Source organism: Papio anubis, chromosome 12, assembly GCF_008728515.1.
Source record: "Papio anubis isolate 15944 chromosome 12, Panubis1.0, whole genome shotgun sequence".
NCBI lineage: Eukaryota > Metazoa > Chordata > Mammalia > Primates > Cercopithecidae > Papio > Papio anubis.
In genome coordinates this window covers 93041061-93067607 of record NC_044987.1, presented here as the reverse complement: position 1 = coordinate 93067607, position 26547 = coordinate 93041061, and the positions used below count along the sequence as shown (strand labels likewise).

Here is a 26547-nt window from a genome sequence, read left to right as displayed (position 1 = left end):
CCCAAAGTGTTGGGATTACAGGCATGAGCCACTGCCCCGGCCTAACATGAAGTTTGCTGGTAACAAGCTTCTGTATTTTCTGCCATTGGCAAGAATACTTATTCACACATAACAGGAATTTAACAGTTGGCATTAACATTGCCCAAACCAGACTCTACTTTTGGTGGAGAAAAGGCCATTTCTGACTCTGAGGCCCCTTGAAAACACAACTGATTTTTTTTTTACTAATTTCTCTGAGGCTTGATGTATCACTAGAATAAGACAAATACCTAAATTAACAGTAGCTTAAATAGTTTGGGGGTGGTTATTCTTGCGAATAGTCAGAGGTAGCTAGTTCAAGGCTGACATGATGACACAGTGGTGTTTTCAACAGTTCAGATTGGCTCCATCTTTCTGTCCTGCCATCCTTAGCACAAGACTTTTCATCTCAAAGAAGATCATGGTTGCATACTGGCTGCTGCAGTCATATTGTATTCACAAAAGGATGATGATAACAAGGTAAAACGAAGTGGAAAATGAAAAGTGAGACATGAGGCTGGAGAGGTAAACTAGTCAGGTCTCTAGCAGCTGTGTGGAAGGCAAGCAGGGAAGGCGCAGGGGATGCAGGAATAAACATGGGCAACATGGGGGCCTGGTATAAAGGAATTGTAATGGCTCAAGTAACGCAAACTACAGATCTGAATTAGCACAGTAGCAATGTGAAGAGGGAATGAAAGTGAGATACTGAAATGGTAAAATAGGCAGGAATGGCTGAGTAGATGTGAGGAAGTGGAAGAGGTCAATGTTGATTCCTAGGTTTCTGTTTCATTTATGAAAAAAATGCAGGAAAAGCAGTCAATCTTTAAAGATGAATTCAGATTTGTGCACATTACACACAAGATGTCTGTGGAACATGTAAGTGGAGACGTCCAGCAGTCAGCTGGATATGAATATTAAGATAGGAGGAGTGGTCAGGGATGGAGATTGAGACTTTTGAATCATCTGCAAACACATACATCCTGAGGTAAAAGAGTAGGTACACTATTAGGTACACTATAGTCTCCCAGGGAGCACACATAGCCATGGTTCTCCGTCTAATCCTGGGACACCAAATTATTAGTGGGTAAAGGAAAAGAATCTCAAGACCAAATGGTCAAGAAACTGGGAACTAAACCAAGAGAGAGTGGCATATCAGAAGCCAAGCGTGTCAAGGAAGGAATAGCTAATAGGATGTGTGTAAGGTAATGCACACGAAAGAGCTTTGGAAATCATCTTAGGAAATATACAGTATTAGCTGTTTTAAGGAGACATGCTTTAAATATCAAAGCAAGTCATCCTGATTTTAAAAACTCTCACTTGTATAGAGGATAGAGGAATACCAGGATTTGAGCACCACCAAATGGAACTCATTCCCTGACATCCCAAAGCCATCAGAATGACAGTAGAAGACACATGTCAAGACAGTTACCATATGATTTGCCCTAAAAGAGATTCAGTAATCTATGATTTCCCCTGCTTAAATTTTATCTCACGCCTTCTTCCCTGACCAGTTCAACAGGAGCAGCCCTTAGATGCAATATCGTCTCACTCTTACCCTCAAAGTGTGTCTCATGCTTTCCAACAGAGGCCATCCTCTTGGAGGAAGACTTGTACTTTTGGCCTGTAGCCCCACCCTCCCTCCTATGGCGTTCTTACAGCCAGTTCTTCAGTGAGTGGGACACTTTCCAAATATAATAGCAAATGGAAACTTCTAATTACATCTGCACATATCAATGTTCCAAATGGTGGTTCCGGTACTGGTGAGTGCTTATAATTTTTTGTTACCTCAGCATCCATTTTCAAATATGTTTAACTTTTAATAACAGAAGCAGGTCTCAATCACCACTGACAGTTTCCAATACTATACCCCACGCAAATGTCTCCAGCTGGTGGCCAGACATAAACATGAAGTGACGTGATATTAAGGCACTGCTGCGGCTTCAAACTCGGGTTCAAGTTCCTTCAGCCTCTGCCTTTTCACCTGCTTGCTTTAAATCCACCAGTTAGAGCTCTCCAGGGGAAACTTATCCGGATAAAGTTGCTGACCCAAAGGTGGGTAGGTGGGTCCCTCCCTCCCCTCTCCCTGTGCTCCCTGATCTCTCTCTCTCTGTGTGTGTGTGTATGTGTGTGTGTGTGTGTGTGTGTGTGTGTGTCCTGTAGGCATGCTGTGTACCACCCAGGGTCCCTAAGTACTAAAAACTCTTAAACTTTCACACCGCTGTGTCATTGAAACCATGCCTACAATCCAGTCCCTGAGGGAGAGGCCACCCTGAAGGGACAGACTCATGCAGGCGGATCCCCTGCTCTTGCTCTTCTGTCCCTGTCGCTGGTGGTTGCTGGGGAACAGTAGCTACCAGCTAAGTTGATAGAGACACTCGAAGAGGTTCATTCAAAACACTGGTCCCTGAGCAGCCCAGTAAGCTTTTAAACGCATAACATTTTGTTTGGGTTTCAAACAAGTCACAAGACACGGATGCGGCTGTGGCTGATGGCTATTTGGATGCTGCCCAAGCCTGGCAGCAGGAAGCAGCTTCAGACTGCAGCAGGGCCGACAGCCAGGACTTGGGGCACCCAGGGCACCAGCAAGACGCACAGAAACGTTTTGAAAAACATTTTAATATACTTAAAAAAAACATAAAAGGGAAAATCAGAAGTCTTTGGAAGTTTCCTACTGTTTTTATGTCCCATAGCAAATCCGAGGAGGACGCTGCAAACTTTCAGGTCCCTGGCGTTTTGAAGGTGCTCATTGGGTCCTGGCCACCCGGCCTGCTCAGAACCTGGACTGGGAGGCTGAGTTCCGCGCAAGGGGTGGAGGGAGGGGAGGGAGTTCCTGCCTAGGCGTGGCCGCGCGGTGCGGGAGCGGGGAGCCTGGGAGAGCAAGGGCATCCTGAGGGGCGGATCCGGGGGCGGAGCCTCGCGGGCTGGAGCAAACAGCTGCGGGAGCTGAGCGCAGAAGTAGCGAAAGGCTGGAAGCGGATCCCGGGCGCCGCCAGGTAAGAAGGCTCGAGGGCCTGCTGGGGTTGGGGTGGGACGAGCCGAGGCGGCGGCGGCGGCAGTCTGGGCCTGGGCGGAGGGTCTGCGGGGCTACCCTTGTCCTTGCTTTCCACTCTACCCCCGCCGGGCGAGCCTCCCGACGCCTGGCCCTTCCGCCCGTCACCGCGGCCGGGTGTCCTGGCCGAACCCTGGCTTTATTTTATCTACGAGGAAGGAGAAACGGGGAGCGCGCCCTCTCCAGAAGCAGCCTCCTTCCCACACCGGGCAGCCTCGCACCCAGGCCCACTGCCATTGCTTTCGTCTCAAGGGAAGCTCCGGCAGTTTAGAGGAACTGCGCCGTGGGGAAAGGCCAGCCCTCCGTGGTCACGGCCGTTACTCTCTCCCCTCGCGGTCTGAATGTAGAATTTTGAAAAGCAGGTGTTGGGCGAAACGGAATTTTTTTTTTTTTTTTTTTTTTTTTTTTTGAGATGGAATTTCGCTGTTGTTGCCCAGGCTGGAGTGTAGTGGCACGATCTCGGCTCACCGCAACCTCCGCCTCCCGGATTCAAGCGATTCTCCTGCCACGGCCCCTGAGTAGCTGGGATTACAGGCATGCGCCACCATTCCCGGCTAATTTTTGTATTTTTAGTAGAGACGGGGTTTCCCCTTATTGGTCAGGCTCGTCTTGAACTCTTGACCTCGTGATCCGCCCGCCTCGGCCTCCCAAAGTGCTGGGATTTACAGGCGTGAGCCACTGCGCCCGGCCGAAACGGACGTTTTAAGTACGACGTAGTGTTTTGTTCTCTTGGGTCGGCTCAGGCCGCACCCTTGTTAGAGTCTGACTGCTGACTTTTAAAAAAACAACATTAACCCGGAGGCGGAGGTAGCGGTGAGCCAAGATCGCGCCGTTGCCCTACAGCCTGGGCAACAAGAGGGAGACTCCGCCTCAAAAACAAAACAAAACCACAAAGAACAAACAAACTAAAACCAACATTAGGCAGCGCGCCTTTTATGGCCGTTTAGTGATACCCAGGCTCTCCACTGGTCATTTCTGAAGTATTTAACAGCACTTTGTCAGTAAAACAATAGGCTTCACTTCATAGGGTAGTTGAGATGATTGATGGAAAGCGCTCAGCACAAACGCAGTGGCTGCTAATTATTTCAGGTACCCTGCGATCCCTGAGCAGTTGTTCAAGTTCTCCACTCCTGGAAATTTACTCCCAGTTCCCTGAAGAAGGCACAGAGCTCAGAATGTTGAGGGAGCTGGCAACGTTTGCCAAAATATATTAGTCCATTCTCACACTGCTATAAAGAAGTACCTGAGACTGCGTAATTTACAAAGAAAAGAGGTTTAATGGGCTCACAGGTCTTTGGGCTGTATAGGCTTCTGCTTCTGGGAAGGCCTTAGGAAACTTAGAATCATGGTGGAAGCAGAAGGGGAAGCAAACACACCTTACTTGCCGGAAGCAGGAGGAAGAGAGCAAAGGGGAAAGTACTACACGCTTTCAAACAACCAGATTTCATGAGAACTCTGTCACAAGATAGCACTAGGGGGATGGTGCGAAACCGTTAGAAACTACCCCATGATCCAATCACCTCCCACCAGATCCTTCCTCCAACACTGGGGATTAAAATTCACCATGAGATTTTGGTGGTGTATTAGTCCATTTTCATGCTGCTGGTAAAGACATACCCAAGACTGGGTAATTTATAAAGAAATAAGAGTTTTAATGGACTCACAGTTCCACGTGGCTAGGGAGGCAGAAGGCAAAAGGCACATCTTACATGGCAGCAGACAAGAGAGAAATATGAGAGCCAAGTGAAAGGGGAAACCCCTTATAAAACCGTCAGCTCTTGTGCGACTTATTCACTAGCACAAGAACAGTACGGGGGAAACGGCCCCCAATGATTCAATTATCTCCCACCAGGTCCCTCCCACAACACGTGGGAATTCTGGGAGTTCCAATTCAAAATGAGATTTGGGTGGGGACACAGCCAAACCACATCACAAGGTCTTGCCTAATGGCTTGCATTCAATGTCATAATCATATGGGCCCTTAAAAGTAGAAGCGGCTCCTAAATATTTAATCAGAACTAACAGCTTCTTTGATAGCCCTGTTGGAAGAAACATTTCCAACCCAATCTAAAGTAACCTGGCCCTTATGCCAGGTCACCGTCTAACGCAGTGGTTAGCAGATACGCAGCCCCCGAGTGCTGGCTCAAAATGCACATTCTTGAGCCTTACACTAGCCCCACTACATTAAAACCTCTAGGGCTGGAGTCCCATCATCTGCTTAAGAGCCCTCCAGGTGATTCTGATGCTCCCTAAAGTTTGAGAACCAATGTTAGGACCCTCTTTTATTTTCGTCCTAGTCTTCAGCACCAGTTGGTGTAGGAGGTGAGACCTACTTCACAGTAGTAAGTATACTGATGAGTGAATTCCTTAAATGTTATTAAATAATTATTGGATGTGTTAAATGCTTTATGTTCACATTTATTTGGATTGCATATATATGTGCATACATATGTGTATTTGTGTGCGTATATGTAATATATATGTATATGTGTTTACATGTATATGTAATATATATTATATATGTTTATATGCAGTTGACCCCAAAACAATGTGGGGTTAGGGAAACTGACCCCCCCCACAGTTGAAGATTCAAGTTTAACTTTTGACTCCCCCAGAACTTAATTACTAATAGCCTATTGTTGACCAGAAACTTTACCGATAACATAAACAGTTGATTAACACACATTTGGTGTGTTATATGTATTGCCTACGGTATTCTTGTGATAAAGTAAGATAGAGAAAAGAAAATGTTACTTAGAAGATCATAAGGAAGAGAAAATCCATTATAGTTCTGTACTATAGTTATTGATACCATGAGTTTATGTTGTCTGTTTACAAGATGAATTACTTGTCTGAAGTGGCAGGCGACCACAACTGCGGACCTCAATCTATGGTACATATCAAGTAGTTCAACTGTTTTTTTGGTAACATCATGACTTTTCTATGCTTCTTGGGAGCGTGTCCGGCATCACTAGAGGTACCCTGTATGGGTCTCATGTGTCATTCAAGTTTTACACTATTGTGCTTAACACGATACAGAAAATACTCAAGAACTGCAAGAGATCACCTTTTACTGTGATGTGCAATTTTCTAGAGAGGCAGACGGCTCACAGATAATTATCACATGATACTAATCCTATCCTTGATGATAAGTAGATCCTTGCAACACTTGAGCTCACTGCAGTAGCAACAGGAGGTGACTATGGCATTATTAACAGTACAGTATATACTATAGTTAATTTTATGCAGTATGATTTAATACTGCATCTTTACATTTGTTTACATTTCTCTTGACTTTGAATGTTGCCATGTATGGTCTGTGTTTGTGTGTGTAAGTTTTTATTTTTTGAGACAGGGTCTTACTCTGTCACCCAGGTGGGAGTGCAGTGGTGTGATCTTGGCTCACTGCAGCCTCAACCTCCCAGGCTCAAGCAATCCTTCCACCTCAGCCTCCTGAGTAGTTGGAACTACAGGCACACGCCACCATACCTGGCTATTTTTTTTTGTAAAGATGGGGTTTTGTCAGTCTGGTCTCAAACTCTTGGGCTCAAGCAATCCGCCTACCTCGGTCCCTCAAAGTGCTGAAATTACAGGCATGATCCACCATGCCTGGCTAACACATTTTAACTTTATAATAGATTTGTGTATGTTTTTGGGTAGTGATTAAATAAACTAGTATCTCTATACATTTTATGCATTCATGACATACCTAAATTTTTCTTAATTTTTAAAAATATTTCTAGGCTATGCAGTTTATGTAACAGTTTTTTCAATTGCAGATCTCCAAAAAATTTTCCAATATATTTTCTTAAAAAAAAATTGCATATAAATGGACCCCTGCAGTTCAAATCTGTGTTGTTCAAGGGTCACATGTGTGTGGGTGTATATATTTAATTGATATTTGGGGAGCTGGTTGAGGTTTTTGGATGGACAGTAACACGTTTTCCTACTTAAAACAGTGGAAATAGGCTCATTGCATTTTCTACCCAAATACCTAGAACATTTGCTATCTAAAACATTTTCAGGAACTTGAAAAGAAGTGCCTGTATTTGGTTTTGTTTTTTTCTTGGAGATACTAAGTTTAAGCTCTTCTTTTAAAATTGTACTTTAAGTTCCGGGGTACATGTGCACAACGTGCAGGTTTGTTACATAGGTATACATGTGCCGTGTTGGTGTGCTGCACCCATCAACTCGTCATTTACATTAGGTATTTCTCCTAATGCTATCCCTCCCCCACCCCCCAACCCCAGACAGGACCCGGTGTGTGATGTTCCCCTCCCCGTGTCTGTGGTTTCTCACTGTTCAACTCCCACTTACAAGTGAGAACATGTGGTGTTTGGTTTTCTCTTTTTGCGTTACTTTACTGAGAATGATGGTTTCCACTTTCATCCATGTCCCTGCAAAGGCCATTAACTCATCCTTTTTCCAGCAAAGAACTGTAACTCATAGTATTCCATGGTGTATATGTGCCACTTTTTCTTTATCCAGTCTATCATTGATGGGCATTTGGGTTGGTTCCAAGAATTTGCTATTGTGAACAGTGCCGCAGTAAACATACGTGTGCGTGTGTCTTTATAGTAGAATGATTTATAATCCTTTGGATATATACCCAGTAATGGGATTGCTGGGTCAAATGTTATTTCTAGTTCTAGATCCTTGAAGAGTCACCATACTGTCTTCCACGGTGGTTGAACTAATTTACACTCCCACCAACAGTGTAAAAGCATTCCTATTTCTCCACATCCTCTCGAGCAGCTGTTATTTCCTGACTTTTTAATGATCGCCGTTCTAATTTCTTGCTTCTCTAGTTCTTTTAATTGTGATGCTAGGGTGTCAATTTTAGATCTTCCCTGCTTTCTCTTGTGGGCATTTAGTGCTATAAGTTTCCCTCTACACACTGCTTTAAATGTGTCCCAGAGATTCTGATACGTCGTATCTTTGTCCTCGTTGGTTTCAAAGAACATCTTTATTTCTGCCTTCATTTCGTTATGTACCCAGTAGTCATTCAGGAGCAGGTTGTTCAGTTTCCACGTAGTTGTGCGGTTTTTAGTGAGTTTCTTAATCCTGAGTTCTAGTTTGATTGCACTGTGGTCTGAGAGATAGTTTGTTATGATTTCTGTTCTTTTACATTTGCTGAGGAGTGTTTTACTTCCAGTTATATGGTCAGTTTTAGAATAATTGCGATGTGGTGCTGAGAAGAATGTATATTCTGTTGATTTGGGGTGGAGAGTTCTGTAGATATCTATTAGGTCTGCTTGGTCCAGAGCTGAGTTCAAGTCCTGGATATCCTTGTTAATTTCCTGTCTTGTTGATCTGTCTAATATTGACAGTGGGGTGTTAAAGTCTCCCACTACTATTGTGTGGGAGTCTAAGTCTCTTTGTAGGTCTCTAAGAACTTGCTTTATGAATCTGGGTACTCCTGTATTAGGTGCATATATGTTTAGGATAGTTAGCTCTTCTTGTTGCATTGATCGCCTTACCATTATGTAATGCCCTTGTCTCTTTTGATCTTTGTTGGTTTAAAGTCTGTTTTATCAGAGACTAGGATTGCAACCCCTGCTTTTTTTGCTTTGCATTTGCTTGGTAGATCTTAATTCATTGTGAGCAGCCTTCCACACCCATTCTTTTCCTGGCTATGCAGTTCCCCACCATGGAAGTGTACCATAATATACTCATTTCCTTATCTTTGGATGTGTGTGTCACTACATTGTTGCTATTTTAAAGAATGTTTGTATAACCTTGACTATTTCTTATTCCTGTGATGAAAGGTCTATCTGGAACTCCCATTATGGAAATGACTTTAGAGTTAACTTACGCACCACCCAGGAAAACCTGCCCTTCCTTCATCATGGGGAAGGCTTGTCCCTACCTATCTTCTTTGAGGGATTTTTCAGTTGTGCATTCTTTAGAAGAATTAAAAATTATTCAGAACAGTAGCAATATTATTAGAACAGTCTTTAGGGACAAACCCGCTGTTATTAATGAGTCCTGAGATGTTTGGAAAGGAATTGAGTGTTGATGCTTTCTGAGTGTATCTTGCACTTAAGTGCTTGGTTTGGGTGGAATGGTAGCACTTTTGGTTCGTTTGTCATCTTATCTACACTTACCTTATGGGCATCTTCCTTTTCTTTTTACTTAAAATGGAGGGTGTTTTAGACTAGGGAGTAGTTTTACCAAAAGATAGATGATTTATAACTACTAGAAAAGGAACATAGTCATGTGTGGATTTTCCAGATGTTTCTGATTGTAAAAGTAATACTTTGTTAATTATAGAATATTTGGGGAAAGGATGGAAAAAAGTAAAGGATCAGGAAGAAAAACAAAAGCCATAAATGATCTTGCTTAGTGTTAGTTACCATCTACATTTTAGGGCTTTTATAAAATAGCCTTAAAACAGTCAGCTATTTCTTTTTCTGCCTCCCACCTTCCTCCGCCCCCCATACACATACACACACTCCACGTGAACGTTTTGCTCTTGGAAATTCTTATTTTGGCAGTGGTTCCTAAAGGCCTGGTCTTATTTTGATCAACAGCCTGACCTGGGCATCTACACATAGCTACTTCCTTTCTCTGCCATCTTGGCTTCCCCTGCAGTGTGTCATGGGATCAGCTATAGCAACAACCAGCCGGTCATGTGGAACTGAAGCTAAGACTTGACACTCTCCATCCATCCTAGAAAACTGAGGGCTTCCTTAGGTTTGATGCCTGAGGTCTTCCCTGCTTATTCAACCCAGGGTGTTTCTCTGGCTTCCTCATCTCACATCACCCTTTGTCTGCCTTCCCATCCTTCACCCCCCAGCACTCCCTCCCCACGCAGTTTCTTCCTCAGGTAACCTCATTACGCCTAAGTTGCACTAACAGTGGCCACAGCTTTTTGAGTGCCATCTTTGGCCAGGCATTGTGCTATGCAGTACACATAACTATCCCCATGCTTACTAGCCAAAGCATGATCAGAGGTTAACACACAGCAAAGAGGTGACAGAGCCAGAACTATCTGGCCTTGTTCAGAGGCCTCCAGACTGAACTGGAACACCTGTGAAAGCAGGCCAGTTCGTTCTTTTTTTTTTTTTTTTTGAGACGGAGTCTCACTCATCACCCAGGCTGGAATGCAGTGGCGCAATCTCGGCTCACTGCAAGCTCTGCCTCCTGGGTTCATGCCATTCTCCTGCCTCAGCCTCCCAAGTAGCTGGGACTACAGGCGCCCACCACCACACCCAGTTGATTTTTTGTATTTTTATAGAGGCGGGGTTTCACCGTGTTAGCCAGGATGGTCTCAATCTCCTGACCTCGTGATCTGCCCACCTCGGCCTCCCAAAGTGCTGGGATTACAGGCGTGAGCCACCGCGCTCCACCCAGGCCAGTTCTTTCTAAGGCACTTCATCAAAGAACAGCTCCCCGTCAGGGACCCTGTGTGTTGTGGCGGTGTGATTTATGTCAAGGACCATTCCAAGGGAAGTGTCCTGAGCCGGCAGCTCCTGCCAGCCTGACACCTTTCCAGTGCCTAACCCGAGTCAGGAGGTTCCTTCCTTCCTGCTTCCATGGGGATGCCTGACATTGTAGCTACATTGGCTTTTTGTTTGTTTGTTTGTTTGGAGACAGGGTCTTGCTTTGTCATCCAGGCTGGAGTGCAACGGTACAGTCACAGCTCACTGTATGTAGCCTTGACCTCCTGGGCTCAAGCGATCCTCCCACTTTAGCCTCCCAAGTAGCTGGGACTACAGATACGTGCCACCACACCAGCCTAATTTTTTTAAATGTTTTTATTTTTGTAGAGATGGGGGTCTCACTATAATACCCAGGTTCCGATCATGCTATGCTTAACTTTTAGGAAGTGTCTGGAGCTCTCTGTTTGGGGACCTCAGACCAGTACCTTCCTCTCCCTGCTCACTTGCAGCACTAACCCGAGACTGTAAATCACCCTTCCTACTCAGAAACCTCTGAAAATGGGGAACCAGGCAGGCCGCTGGCAGCTGCTGGAGCCCAGGCCCCTGGGAAGGTCCACATGGGGGATGGTGTCCCATAGCAGGCTGTAGGTTTCAGAGCCCAGCGGGTGGTGGGGAGCCCTCAATTTGTAAGGAAAGGCCAGGCCACAGTTGTCTTTCTTCCTGGTTCCTCACATATCATAAAACCACCTCTTTCTTACCTCCACCACCCACATCTCCAGGCTTGACTCACTGATTGTTTTCTTTTTTGGACAATGTCAGTCCCTGCCCTTTTCCTGGAGCTTCTCAGTCCTCCACTGGCCTGTATCAGCAAATTCCTAAGTAGCAGATGACCTTTAAGATGTGAGAGGTGATGATTCCACAGAACCTGGAAGGAAGGGACAGGAAGGATTGTCAGGATTGTGAGTTCCCCAGGGAACTCTGCATTTCTGGCTTAGGGAGGGTAGGTGACTCACCCTTCCAAGAACCCATCTGTCTGTCCGGGCCTATGGGACTCTGGAGAATAGAATATGGAGTACCTTGGTTTACAGGCGCTGCCACCTCCTTATTTCAAGATGGGTTCAGGGATGTAGGGTTGGAGTTGGGAAATTTCTTAGTTGTGCTATGGATGCTTTGTACTTAGGCAAGTTCAAAACCTCCCCATGCCTTAGCTTCTTTACTGGATAAAGTAGGGTTGGAGGCATTTCAGCTTTTCCTTCTCACCTGATGCTATCACTACACATCTAGGCCTTTGTGTAATGGAAGCTTACAAAGTTGCCCATTACCTCTCTTCATGTGCCCAAAGAGAGCAAGCAAGTGTCCCCATTATAATTCTTACAGTGAGGAGCCAGAGCTTCCAGGTATGCTAAGCCGTTGCTCCCTGTTCTGCTGCTGAATGCATGCTGGTGCCTTCCAGGGTCACCCCTTTGGTCTGATTCACTTAGTGCTATGGCTCAGAGAAGTGGCCCTCTGTTTCAGCCAGCAGCTTGCGGTGGGGCCAGTAGAGTGGGAACCACAGTGACTGTATGAGTCAATTTGGTCATATTGTCGTTTGAGTGCCTAACCCTGATGGGGAAGATAGTGTTATTCCCACGGTGTGGTAGTGCACGCTGGGGCTTATAGGGACTGAGCCTACTGAAGGGTATGTGGTGCTGTGGGTTAGAGCTGGGGCATGGCCCGGGGATTCAGTGTGCCTTGACTTCGCCTGTAAATGTTCCTCTCAGAAGCCTCCTTGGCCTTCCAGCCCTTGGTTTTTGAGACAACCAGCAGTCATTTGTTGGTTCCTGACAATCCTTCCTGTCCCTTCCTTCCAGGTTCTGTGGACAATCACAATGGGAATCCAAGGAGGGTCTGTCCTGTTCGGGCTGCTGCTTGTCCTGGCTGTCTTCTGCCATTCAGGTGAGTGCTCCAGTCTCAGGACACAGATCTAGGCTGCCTTGGACATGAACTCCCTTCTTTTTTTTTTTTTTTTTTTTTTTTTTTTGAGACGGAGTCTCACTGTGTCTCCCAGGCTGGAGTGCAGTGGCGCGATCTCGGCTCACTGCAAGCTCCGCCCCCCGGGTTCACGCCATTCTCCTGCCTCAGCCTCCCAAGTAGCTGGGACTACAGGCGCCCGCTACCGCGCCCGGCTAGTTTTTTTTTGTATTTCTTTTTAGTAGAGACAGGGTTTCACCATGTTAGCCAGGATAGTCTCGATCTCCTGACCTTGTGATCCACCCGCCTCGGCCTCCCAAAGTGCTGGGATTACAGGCTTGAGCCACCGCGCCCGGCCTGTGAACTCCCTTCTTAAGCCTCAGTTTCAGCCCCAGCTCCTCCTCCAGGCCTGGCTTGCTTTCTTTTGCCTTCCAGTGTTACAGGTCTGGGGTTGTATGACAGCTCCTTCCTGTGTTATGACCTTGTCCTCAGTGGGGCATCTTCCTGAGTTACAGCCCTGTCCTGGGTTACAAAGTGGCTTTTGGCAGGGGTGGGTCAACACTCGGCGGCTGAAGTTTCGCTCCTGTCACCATAAGCTGCTTGGGGACACCAGTGGATACCATTCTTAGAGTGCTGTGCAAGTCCATTTGGGGTCCACTCTGCTTAGAGCCATCCGAGCTCAGTCCTTCTGCTCTGGGGCTCCTCCTATGTTTTAATGATGATGATGGTCATAGTTACAGCAGCAGCAGCTAACTAACCCTGACAGCATTTATGTGCCAGTCACTACTCTAAGCATTTTACATGTATTTGCTTATTTAATCCTCATGCCAACCTGATGGCGTTGGTGGTATTTTTATCCTTGTTTTACAAGCAACAAGATTGAGGGCCCCCCCAAAATTGATAACTTGTCAAATAACACACAGAAGTGGTACACTGGAATGTGAACACAGTCTGGCAACAGAGTCCCTGCTCTTCCGTCCTGCTCCAGGCCACCTGTCACTGGGCCACCGCTTCCCCTCAGTTACCCTTCCCCTGGTTGCTGGAGGAAATTGTGTGCTTCTGAGTCAACTTCTATAACAGTGGAAACACACATGCTTCATTGTAAGGACCAGATGTGGTTGCCTGCCTGTGTCATGTTGGTATAACGTCTTGGCTGCTGCTGGATTTTTGTTTTTTATAAATATGGTTGGTGGGGGCAGCAGAAAAGGAAGTAGCAATACAGTGAGCAATTTAAAAAAAGATTTCCACACCACCGTAGCATGTCTTAGAATATTAGTAGCAACTGGCCGGGCGCAGTGGCTCAGGCCTGTAATCCCAGCACTTTGGGAGGCCGAGACGGGCGGATCACGAGGTCAGGAGATCGAGACCATCCTGGCTAACACGGTGAAACCCCGTCTCTACTAAAAATACAAAAAACTAGCCAGGCGACGTGGCGGGCGCCTGTAGTCCCAGCTACTCCGGAGGCTGAGGCAGGAGAATGGCGTGAACCCGGGAGGTGGAGCTTGCAGTGAGCTGAGATCTGGCCACTGCACTCCAGCCTGGGTGACAGAGCAAGACTCCATCTCAAAAAAAAAAAAAAAGAATATTAGTAGCAACCATATATTGACTGCTTATTGTTTACTGGGGACTGTGCCAGAGCCTGTCTCATTTAAATCCGTCTAACCATCCCGGGAGGTCGGTGCTATTACCTCCCATATTACAGCTGAAGAAATGAAGGCAAAGTAGTAACTTGCCCCAGGACACACTTTAATATGCTCTCCCTTTCGGAGCAGAAAGAGAAGTCACAGCACCCCTCCCTCCACTTCTGTGATTCTAGCCAGGGTGCACAGTAATGTGGTTCACCTGTGTTAAAACACTATATTTTTTTCTATAGTTATTTTTTATTTATTCATTTTTCTTTGTTCCTTCTTTTTTTCTGTCTCTGCTGCTTAAGTTGGAATATTTTCTAGAATTTTAATAGCCCAGTGATATCCTACTTCTAGCAGTCTGCATTTGTTTATGGAGCAAGCTTGGGACCATCAGCTTCTCTCTGACAAGTCTTGGGTTGCACATCAGCCCTTTCTCAGAGAATTGAGATGTGAAGCTCACACGCCCACAGATGAGACGCCTTCTTTGCTGCTGCCCAAAGGGTCTGAGGACCCTGCAGTGGAACTTTCCTCTGAACTCTGCCTCTCGTAGTCCAGGGGAAATCTCGGCTACCCTGGCTTAGTGGCTAAAATATCAAACCGTTGTCCACTGACCTATTGCTTGTTTTTTTGTTTGTTTGTTTGTTTGTTTGTTTCAGGGGGACAGAGTCTCACTCTGTCGCCCAGGCTGGAGGGCAGTGGCATGATCTTGGCTCACTACAACCTCCGTGTCCCAGGTTCCAGCGATTCTCATGCCTCTGTCTTTTGAGTAGCTGGGATTACAGGTGCATGCCACCATGCTTGGCTAATTTTTGTGTTTTTAGTAGAGGTGGGGTTTCATCACGTTGGCCAGGCTGGTCTGGAATTCCTGACCTCAAATGATCCACCTAGCTCAGCCTCCCAAAGTGTTGGGATTACAGGCCTGAGCCATTGCACCTGGCCCTGTTTTTGACCTCAGTTTCCCCCATAATCTATAGTTTCCTTCTCTTCCCACTCAGGTCAATTAGAACATCATGGTTAACCAACCTTGGATTTTAGAACTGACAGCCTGAGTTTGAGCTCAGCTTGGTCACTTAGTAGCTGTGTGGCTTTGAACAATTTAGTTAACATCTTAGTCTTAGTTTTCTTTTGCAAAATGGGGATGAAGATAATTGAGCCTACTTCTCTTAACAATCCTATGAAGAGCTTAGCACATCGATGCACAGATATTTGAACACTGAATGAACGTGTTTGCCATGAATACTTTTGCCCACAGACGTTCCAACCATGGGTTTTAGCCTTTCCTTCTAAAGGTTTCTCAAGAAGCCAAATGAACCCAGGATCTGGTCAGTACAAAAATCCACATGTACAGGTAACCTTTTAAAATGACCCTCAAAAATGGCCAGTCTCACGAACAACACCTGTCATCTTAGATTCTTTCCATTTCATGAGCATGAATACACATCAGGCACAAGGAAGGGACCAGAGAAAAATTGCATCTTTGTGCCTTCTCCTTGTGGCTTCCCTCTCATACAGTCATGACAGCCGCAGGCTGACAGTGGGGGAGAACAAACAAAGCCGGTGGATAGGGCCCTGCCCACAGGCCCCAAGGCTACTGAGGCTGCCGCCAGCTCTGCTGCTTTGTAGCCAGGTGTCCTTGGGTGAGCCAGCTCTGCTGCTTTGTAGCCAGGTGTCCTTGGGTGAGTCACATCACCTCTCCAGACATCTGTCTTGTTATCTGCAAAAAAGTGGGGAAGGAGGGGGTTGGTTTTATTTTATTTTTATTTTTTTATTTTTATTTTATTTTATTTTATGTAGACATGGGTCTCACTCTGTCTCCCAGACTGGAGTGCAGTGGTGCAGTCTTGGCTCACTACAACCTCCACCTCCCCAACTCAAGTGATTCTTGTGCCTTAGCCTCCTGAATAGCTGGGATTACAGGCATGTGCCACCACGCCTGGCTAATTTTTGTATATTCTGTAGAGGTGGGGTTTCACCATGTTGGCCAGGGTGGTCTCAAACTCCTGGCTTCAAGTGATCCACCCACCTCGGCCTCCCAAAGTGCTGGGATTATAGGTGTGAGCCACCACACCTGGCCTAGTTTTTGTTGTTGTTGTTACTGTTGTTGTTTTTTAAAACTAATATTTCAAGGCATTAATCTGGAACCTTCACAAGTCAGAGGGATCCTCTGTTGGGTAGGATTTCACACCTGTGAGGGCAAGCATGGCCATTTCAGATGCTCTAGAGAACTGGGTTCCTGTCTGTGCTCAGGAAGTGAGGACCCACCTTCCTTCCACTGGACTTTCCACTGAAAAGTCTCCTCTTTCCATGGTGATAAACCTAGGCTTCAGCCTTAGAACTAGAAGTCACCTCTTGGGCTCTAAAATCCACACTTGGTTTAACCATGACATTCTTTTATGAAATTTTACATGTTTCCTCTTTGAAAATATATTTTCACACAGGTGGGTACTGTCAAATACTGATTACATGGCAGAAGTCACATGGCAGGAAGATAGTTTATCTCTGATGGTGGAAAAGGGGTTATCTATACAAAGCAGGACAATTTCCTTCCAACTCTTGCTTCCTCAGTCTCCCCCATCACATGTGTGGACTGTAACTCATCTTTTCTTGTCACTGTTGTTATAAAAATGGAGAAGGAAAAATAACCCAGTAAAACCTGGAGAAGGAAAAATAACCCAGTAAAACCTGACAGCTAGCAAGGATGAGTCCTAAGAATTGACTGGGAGCAATAATTGTTTTTCAAGCTAGGGAACTGGAGGCAATTTGCTTCTGATGTAAGATGACCCTCATGTTGTGTCTGCTGGTACCCAGCTCTTCTATGGCCATGGGTTTAAAGTGCACAGCTGTTGTCTTTGACAATGTGTACTCCTGGCATTTGGTCAGTCCCTTAGAAGCAAGTAGTTCAGTAATGATACCTTATCCCAGAAGTTATCAAACTTTTTCTGTACGGGACCAGCTGGCAATTTTTTTTTTTTTTTAATGGTTTCACTCTGTCACCCAGGCTGAAATGCAGTAGTGCAATCTTGGCTCACTGCAACCTCTGCCTCCTGGGTTCAAGTGATTCTCCTGCCTCAGCCTCCCAAGTAGCTGGGATTAGATGTGCGCACCACTATGCCTGGCTAATTTTTGTATTTTTAGTAGAGACGGGGTTTCGCTATGTTGGCCAGGCTGGTGTCAAACTCCTGACCTCGGGTGATCCATCCTCCTCGGCTTCCCTAAGTGCTGGGATTACAGGCGTGAGCCACCGCGCCTGGCCCAGATAGTAAATATTTTAAGCTTTGCAGGTCAAGAGGCAAAATCAAGGGTATTATGAGACTTACCTCAATAATAAGAGAAGAAACAAAATTTTCACAGATTTTTTTTTTATTGGCAAAATTCACAACATAATAATTGAGTCCAACCATATAATATGCATCTACTAATGAGGGGAATAGAATTCTTTTTAGGGGGATAACCATTTGCTTAATTGAGGTTCAAAATTAGTGTTCCCTCTCATCAAATCAGTTGCAGATGTTCATCTGTTAATACTGATCTGTGATGACATTTTATGTATTTCATTTTTGAAAATGTATTTTCATGCAGATAGGTATTGCCAGACACTGATCATCAACCCACAAGGATGTGATTTAATTGGGCATATTCATTGCTTGGAAGACACTTATAGAATTCTGTTTGTTTCTCTTGGTAATTTCCTCTTAACACATCATTACATTGCAGACTAATCTCCTTCCAGTTGCAGGTTAGGAGGAAGCTTCTCAATGGCACAGTTACATGGATTTTCAAATGTGGATATTTCCTTTGTGCTCGCATCAGGTTCCAAAAAGTGTTGCTGGAACTGTAGTTTCAATTTGGAAAGATATGACCGCTATACATTTGTGCGGGAATGGAAGTATACCACAAGTTGCCGACTTTGGGCCCACATTAATGGAGATGGTGGGCTGCCAGGGAACAAGTCAGTGTTGCTTTAAGAGATCCTTCCTTTCTTTCTGATTCTAGGTCATAGCCTGCAGTGCTACAACTGTCCTAACCCAACTACTGACTGCAAAACAGCCATCAATTGTTCATCTGGTTTTGATACGTGTCTCATTGCCAGAGCTGGTAAGAGCCTACCCTGTCTGTCTCCTAAATGTAAAGGGATAATAAGTGCCTGGGAAGAAAATTGTGCCACTGTAATCGCCATTAGACTTGCATCAAGTAATAGCTGCTGTTTATTAGCATCAGGTGTGTATTGCGTTAAGCACTTTGTCCATGCATTTTATTTTATTTTATTTTATTTATTTGTTTTTTGTTATACTTTAAGTTCTAAGGTACATGTGCACAACGTGCAGGTTTGTTACATATGTATATATGTGCATGCATTTTAAATTTAATGTTTTGTACTTCTAAGGGTGATCTTTTATTTTCATTTGATAAATGTGGAAACTGAGGCTCAGATTAAGCAACAAACTATTGTCAAGTAACCAACTCAGGAATTGAACATGGAAGTCCATCTGTTTCCAAAGCTTTGTACCCTTTAACAGAAGCCCTGTGCTGCCTCCCAAACCTTGGAGAACCTACTGTGTGCCCAGCAGAAGGTTAGGAGCTAGGGATGCAAAGATAAAGAAAAGACACATACAGTTAAAATTATGACAAAGGCCTGTTTGACTGTCCTACATGACTTTATGTATGCCTCTGTCTCATTCTATGGGGTATCTGGTATTTTCAGAGTCCCGAGGAGACTCAAGCTGAGCTCAAAGGACAAGTAGGAGGTAAGAGGGATAAGTAGGAGGTGTGCCTGCGAGGGGCAACATCTGGTACCAGGGCTCGGTAGCCTCAGAGCAACGTGTTCGTGAATGTGGGGGTGGGCAATACTAACATGCACCAGTCCTGTCCAGTCTGCATTTTCCAAATTTGTGAGACTACGGAATATTCACCTCCATCAACCCTGTTAAAATGGAGTTTGGGAAGTGGTAGACAGAGGAAAGAAACCAGCAAAGACATGCCCTTCGTTCTTGCTGGTATGGTTCTGGATAGAATCGATGTGTGCAAATGATGCCAGCGAGGAATGATGGTTTCAGAATGTTCTTAGTGTCCAAGGTAAAACCCCAGGCTTAGATTTCTAAGAGATTAATAATAAAAACACTCCACAAGGTTCTTTGTACTCTTAGATCTTCTACACCACCTCCCCCCAATGTCAACATCAAGAAATGGTGAACATGTCAGGTAAACTCAGAAAAGCCTTGGAACACCCACAGGTTCACAAAAGCCTGAGATAAAGAAGATTAACTTCCCCAGAAAGGAGAAATCCCTCAATAACTAAAGACAAATTATAGTTACTCTGTCTAAAAAACCAGGAGCATCTGATAATTTTGATGTAAATTGCTGAATTGCAGCTAAAACTACAAACCCTCCATTCAGAGTTCTTGATTCTGTAGGGGACCAGTCCCTCTGCCTCCATTGGAAGACCGTGTTCATTCACTGTTAATGTAGAAAGCGTAGTAAGGCCCCTAGAGAAAACGTGGTCATTATATATGAGCACAGAAGACCTGGCTCTTTAGCTTGATCAACTGTGTCTCTTGGACTCCTCACTACGAAGTATAATTAAACTAAGTATAATTTCCAAATGAGATGATCAGAGCAATTACTATGTGTTGAATGAATATTAGAGCAGCAGTTAGGAGCATTGACTTCTGTCTTGCCACCAGCTAGTTCTCTCCACCTCTGTTTTTCATTTATGAAATGTATGTGTTGGACAGCAGAGGTAGGGAGGAGAGGAAAGGAGGTCAGAGCCAAGATCTTTTTCCAGCTTTTAAATCCCAAAATTTCTTATAAATGGTTAATGTAAACAAAAATGAGACACACCTATAAAAAACGACCAAACTCCAAAACTCTGACAACTCCAGATGCCGGTGAGGATGTGGAACAATGGGAACTTTGTTTTTTTGTTTTGGTTTGTTTTTTGTTTTTTGAGACAAGGTCTTGCTCTGTCACCTAGGCTAGAGGGCAGTGGTGCAATCTCTGCCTCCAGGGTTCAAGTGATTCTCATGCCTCAGCCTCCTAAGTAATTGGGATTACAGCCATAAGCCACCATGCCCAGCTAATTTTTATATTTTTAGTAGAGACAGGGTTTCACTCTGTTGCCCAGGCTCATCTCAAACTCCTGGCCTCAAGTGACTGCCCGCCTCGGCCTCCCAAAGTGCTGGGATTCCAGGCATGAGCCACCACGCCCAGCTGCAGTGGGAACTTTGATTCATTCCTAGTGGGAATGCAAGCCAGTATAGCTACTGTGGATGACAGTTTGGTAGTTTCTTACAAAACTAAAATATAACACAATATATAATACTTCATATTTTGATAATTATGTACAGTATATATTTTATAATGACTGTTGCTGGCTTGTGTATTTACTATATTTTTAAAATCATTTTAGCATGTACTGCTTCTACTTATTTAAAAAAAATGTTAACTATAAAACAGCCTCTCGGGAGGCTGAGGCAGGAGAATTGCTTGACCCGGGAAGCGGAGGTTGCAGTGAGCTGAGATCGCGCCACTGCACTCCAGCCTGGGTGACAGAACAAGGCTTTTTTTTTCTTTTATTTCTACAAAGAAAAAAAAGACAAAGAAAAAAAGAAAAAAAACCCAGCCTCAGCAGGCAGGTCCCTTCAGGAGGTATTCCAGAAGAAGGCATTAGACAGCCCCATGCGTACTTTTACCCCTGAAGACCTTCCAGTGGGACAAGATGAAGAGGTGGAAAACAGTGATACTGATGATCCTGACCCTATGTAGGACTAGGCTAATGTGTGTGCTTGTGTCTTCGTTTTTAACAACAAAAAAAAAAGTTTAAAAACAAATTACATAAAAAAGGTTCTGACCGGGCGTGGTGGCTCACACCTGTAATCCCAGGACTTTGGGAGGCCGAGGCAGGTGGATCACGAGTTCAGCAGATAGACCATCCTGGATAACATGGTGAAACCCCGTCTCTACTGAAAATACAAAAAATTAGCTGGGCATGGTGGCGGGCGCCTGTAGTCCCAGCTACTTGGGAGGCTGAGGCTTAAGAGTGGCATGAACCCGGGAGGCGGAGCTTGCAGTGAGCCGAGATCATGCCACTGCACTCCAGCCTGGGTGACAGAGCAAGACTTCGTCTCGAAAATAAATAAATAAAAATAAAAAAGCTTATAAAGTAAGAATAGAAATAAAATATTTTTATACAACTGTATAACATGTTTGTGTCTTACACTATTATTACCAAGGTAAAAACATTTAAAATTAAGTTTCTAAAGTAAAGTGGCAGCAAACTAGGGTTGATTTCTTAAAATAAACTTAGTATGGACTAAATGTACAATATTTAAAACATCTACAGTAGTGTACACTAATGTACACATTCACCCACCACTCATTCACTGACTTCCAGTCCCACAAGCTCCATTCACGGTCAGTGCCCTGTACAGGTGTACCATTTTAAAAATCTTTGTATCACATTTTTACTGTACCTTTTCTATGTTTAGATATGGTTAGATACACAAATATTTACCACTGTGTTACAGTTGCCTACAGTATTCAGTAGAGTAACATGCTGCACAAGTTTGTAGCCCAGGAGCAACAGGACATACCACATAGCCTGAGTGTGTACTAGGCTAGTCCATGTAAGTTTGTGTAACTGTACTCTATGACGTTCGCACAGCGACGGATATGATGGTGCTATGCAAATTAAGTCTAGAAGAGAGACAGGTTGGCTGCTAATTCAACCAATATTTACTGGCATCCTAGCAGTATAAACCATGGAAGTATAAGCCAGGTTAAATTAGTCTTGAAGGGGCCTCTGATGACAGTGGCAAGTGGTCATTGCTATAATGACATTCTGAACAAGGACCACATTTAAGGGTGCCCAGGACAACTGAAGACTGCTGGCTTTAGATAGACTTGAGCAAAAGTATTCAAAAAGAGTGGGGAGGAGAAAACCTTTAACACTCCAGGGACTCTGATATAATCCACTTTTATGTGGATAATTCCGAGGCTGGCTTTGGTGAGAAGATTACCATCGTAAGGCTGTTGTTTGAATATGATAATTCAAGTAAAGTACTTTGGTATGCTGCAGGACACATAGTAAGTGATTAATTGGTAGCAATGATTAATAAATTACTGTCTGTTCTCCCCAAGCTGCTAGGCTTCCCTAATTAAAATTCTGACAGCTTTAAAGCTTTTCAAGTTCCAGTGCTTACTTACTATTACATAAAGCAGTAACTTGTCTGAATCACCAGCAGCCTCTAGTACAATATTAGAAGCTTCCAGTTATTTAGTTAAGACTCCAGCAAGTAGAGGCATTTCTAGAATACTCTATCTGGACTCTGCCACTTGACCAAACTTCATTAAATTCCAGTCCAAATACCCATCCCCTCAGAGGAGAAGGAAAGGACAGTTACGCCTGCAGTTATAAACTGAGAAGTGTTGTGTTCCAGGCTTTTCATGGAATTGGGTAAATTAGCTACAAACCTGAAATAAGGAAGTATGCATCTGCATTTTTTTCTTTCCAGCACAGACGATAAGAAAACAGTTTCAGGGCAAGGACAAATACCTTCTTATGACCCAGTATCTAGCACATAGGCACTCAGTTATTTTTGGAGAAGAAAATCTACCATAACACCACTCTCTCAACTAATACATTTTTCGCCTAACATGCTTTTTCTGAATATTAAAAAACTACGATAAGATACTTGGAGCATATACTTCTGGCCTTTATTTTCCTGTGTGCCCAAGGCTATTTTTCCAAAAATGGGACCATGATGGCATGTTTTTGTAGAAACTTTTCCTGTATTACTGAATAATCTAATGATTTTTAAAATGAAGTTTTAAATATTTTAAAAATAAATCATCCATGTGGCAAATTTTAAAAACTCAATAGAAAGATAAACGAGGTGTATTCTTCCATGATGATAACACCATTAAATTACGTGGGAATCCTTCTAGAGAATGGCAGAAGTATATATACTTGGGAGTGGAATTGCTCAGTCAAATGGATAACTCCATCTTTAACTCTTTGCGGAAATGCCACATTTGTGCAGAGTATCTGTACTATTTTACATTCCCATCAGCAATGTTTGAGGGTTCCAGTTTTTTCCACTTCCTTGCAACATTTGCTATTTGCCGTTTTCTTCATCTTAGCCATCCTAGTGGGTATAAAGTGGTATCTCACTGTGATTTTGATTTGCATGTTCCTAATGACTAATGATATCAAGCATCTTTTCATGTACTTATTGGCCATTTGAGAATCTTCTTTGGAGAAATGTTTATTCAAATCCTTTGCCCGTTTTGTTTTGTTTTGTTTTGTTTTGTTTTTTAAAGAGCCAGGGTCTTGCTTTGTTGCCCAGGCTGGAATGCAGTGGTACAATCATAGCTCACTGCAGCCTTAAAGTCCTGAGTCCAAGTGATCCTCCTGCCTCAGCCTCCCAAGTAGCTAAGACTAAAGCTGCAACACCCTGCCTGGCTAATTTTTAAATTTTTTTGTGTGTCTAGAGTTGGGATTCACTATGCTGTCCAGGCTGGCCTCAAGCAATCCTCTCACTTCAGCCTCCTAAAGTGCTGGGATTACAGGTGTGAGCCACCACACTGGCCTCATTGCCCATATTTTAATTGGGTTAGTCTTTTTATTGTAGAGTTTAAGAATGTTTTCTATATCCTGGATACTGTGCTCTTCCATATGACTTTAAAAAAAAAAATAGAGAGGTGGTCTTGCCATGTTGACCAGGTTGGTCTCAAACTTCCGGCCTCAAACAATTATCCCGTCTTGGCCTCCCAAAGTGTTGGGATTACAGGTGTGAGCCACCGCGCCTAGTGTTTTCCATGTGATTTGCAAACATTTTCTCCCTTTCTGTGAGTTATCTTTTTATTTTTTGATAATGCCTTTTGAAGCACAGAAGTTTTAAATTTTGATGGAGTCCATCCAATTTACCTATTTTTCTGCCCACACCCCACCTTTTTTTTTTTCTTTTTTCTTGAGACGGAGTCTTGCTCTGTCGCCCAGGCTGGAGTGCAGTGGCCGGATCTTGGCTCACTACAAGCTCTGCCTCCCGGGTTTACGCCCTTCTCCTGCCTCAGCCTCCCTTTTTTTTAAATCAAGCTCCTTCCATGTTAGCACTCATAGGCCCATGTCATTTCTTATCTACGTGGACTTGCATTGTAAGAAATTCTATTGTAATTTCTTTAAACACTTTTTAAAAATTAATGGACTGGGTTGTTTTCAGACTTTTTTCTGTACAGATACTGTCCAGTGCTACAGTGGCCATTCTTGAGCATATATCTTAACCTCTTTTATACATAGCTTTGGCTGGGCATGGTGGCTTACCCCTATAATCCTGTCACTTTGGGAGACTGAAGCAGGAGGATCACTTGAACCCAGGAGTTCAAGACCAGATGACTGGGCAAGAAAGTGAGACCTTATCTCCAAAAAATAAAAATAAAAATAAAAAAAGAAAAGGAAAAGGAAAAAAACCCCAAGTAACTTCATAGTGTAAACTCTGAAAGTGGAATTGCTGGATCAAAGGGGACATGTGTTTAAAATCTTGGCAGATATTACCAAATTTCCCTCTTAACAGTATAAATGCCTGTTCCTCTCCCATCCCACACTCACAACTATACTGGCTATGATGAGACCTTGGTTTTCTGGAAAAGCTCTATTTAGAGGTGTATCATTATTTACTTAATTGTTCTCCTTTATAACCCACCTGGGATGAGCATCTTGTCTAGATATCTCTACTTGCACAGGATACATATGAAATACAATTGAGGGTTCAAAGGCAGATACAGAACTCTTCCCACTTACTTTCTTACCCTTGTGTGTGTGTCTCCCCACAGGGTTACAAGTATATAACCAGTGTTGGAAGTTTGCGAATTGCAATTTCAATGACATTTCAACCCTCTTGAAGGAAAGCGAGCTACAGTACTTCTGCTGCAAGAAGGACCTGTGTAACTTTAACGAACAGCTTGAAAATGGTGGGACATCCTTATCAGAGAAAACAGTTGTTCTGCTGGTGACCCTACTTCTGGCAGCAGCCTGGTGCCTTCATCCCTAAGTCAACACCAGGAGAGCTTCTCCCATACTCCCCGTTCCTGCGTAGTCCCCTTTCCCTTGCTGCCGCATTCTAAAGGCTTGATATTTTCCAACCGGATCCTGTTGGGAAAGAATAAAATTGACTTGAGCAACCTGGCTAAGATAGAGGGGCTCTGGAAGACTTCGAAGACCAGTCCTGTTTGCAGGGAAGCCCCACTTGAAGGAAGAAGTTTAAGAGTGAAGTAGGTGTGACTTGAGCTAGATTGCATGCTTCTTCCTTTGCTCTTGGGAGGACCAGCTTTGCAGTGACAGCTTGAGTGGGTTCTCCGTAACCCTCAGATTATTTTTCCTCTGGCTCCTTGGATGTAGTCAGTTAGCATCATTAGTACATCTTTGGAGGATTGGGCAGGAGTGTGTGAGCATCCTCTCTCACATGAACGCTTTCGTAAACTTCAGGGCTCCCGTGTTGCCATGGAGGCATGCCAAATGTTCCATATGTGGGTGTCAGTCAGGGGCAACAAGATCCCTAATGCAGAGCTAGAGGACTTCTGGAAGGGAAGTGGGTAAGTGTTCCAGATGGCAGGGCATGAAAGCTTAAGGGAGATACAAGTGGCTGAAAGTCGGGTTTTTCCTCTGTGTTTAAATTTTATATGGGCTTTGTTATCTTTCACTGGAAAAGTGTAATAGCATACATTAATGGTATGTTAAAGCTATTTCCTCTCCTTTATTTTTTTAATTGGAATGGTGGGAGATCTTGGATTTGCCACACACAGTTACAGAATGAACACTCCGTACATGTGACTAGCAGTATTAAGTGTGCTTATTTTAAATGTTACTGGTAGGAAGGCTGTTCAGGTATGTGTGTATACAGTATGAATGCAATGGGAACAACCTTTGTGGTTACAGTTTGAGACTTCCAGAGGTCATCCTTAATAACAACAGATGTGCAGGGTTGTTTTACCGTCTGCATCCAGCCTTCTGTTAACTCCTAGCTGACTCAGCATAGATTGTATAAAATACCTTTGTAAGGGCTATTAGCACAGTCACACATGTTTGAGGCTTTCAGAAGCTCTTTCTAAAAAATGATACACACCTTTCACAAGGGCAAACTTTTTCCTTTTCCCTGTGTATTCTAGTGAATAAAGCTCAAGATTCAGTAGACCTTAATAACATTGGTATGTTGTGATCTTGGCTGTATTTAATGGCATCGCCTGACTTTTGCAGATGGAGGAATTTCTTGATTAATGTTGAAAAAAAAAACCCCTTGATTATACTGTGTTAGACAAATTGAGTGCAGTGAATGATGCCTTTCTGAAAATGAAATATAACAAGTGGATGAATGTGGTTATGGCCCAAAAGGATAAAAGCATATGCAGTATGCTTAATGGCAGTAACTGAAAGAAGACATCCTGAGCAGTGCCAGTTTTCTTCTGTTGATGCCATTCCCTGAACATAGAAAAATAGACACTTGCTTATCAAAACTTAGCATTACCT

At 43.9% G+C, this 26547-nt stretch overlaps 1 protein-coding gene across 2 annotated transcripts; it reads left to right on the top strand.

Annotated features, from left to right (window-relative positions):
* The first annotated feature begins 2897 nt into the window (after positions 1-2897).
* On the top strand, positions 2898-26538 carry CD59 (CD59 molecule (CD59 blood group)). 2 transcript variants are annotated; one of them, XM_009186334.4, is made up of 4 exons: positions 2898-3011; positions 12303-12387; positions 18024-18125; positions 24858-26227. In XM_009186334.4, exons 2-4 carry the CDS (start codon positions 12321-12323, stop codon positions 25073-25075), a joined length of 387 nt encoding a protein of 128 aa, XP_009184598.1. In that variant the 5' UTR covers positions 2898-3011; positions 12303-12320; the 3' UTR covers positions 25076-26227. The 2 variants fall into 2 exon arrangements, with proteins under 2 accessions (XP_009184598.1, XP_009184600.1); XM_009186336.4 differs by lacking the exon at positions 2898-3011 and adding an exon at positions 5366-5409 and having other exon boundaries at positions 24858-26538.
* Positions 26539-26547: the final 9 nt, after the last annotated feature.

What these genes read in the sequence shown, in the direction of transcription:
- CD59 (XM_009186336.4), top strand. Translation starts at nt 12,321, where the DNA reads ATGGGAATCCAAGGAGGGTCTGTCCTGTTCGGGCTGCTGCTTGTCCTG. An exon ending in GGCTGTCTTCTGCCATTCAG is followed by an intron (nt 12,388 to 18,023) that starts GTGAGTGCTCCA and finishes TTCTGATTCTAG; the next exon opens with GTCATAGCCTGCAGTGCTAC. An exon ending in GTGTCTCATTGCCAGAGCTG is followed by an intron (nt 18,126 to 24,857) that starts GTAAGAGCCTAC and finishes GTCTCCCCACAG; the next exon opens with GGTTACAAGTATATAACCAG.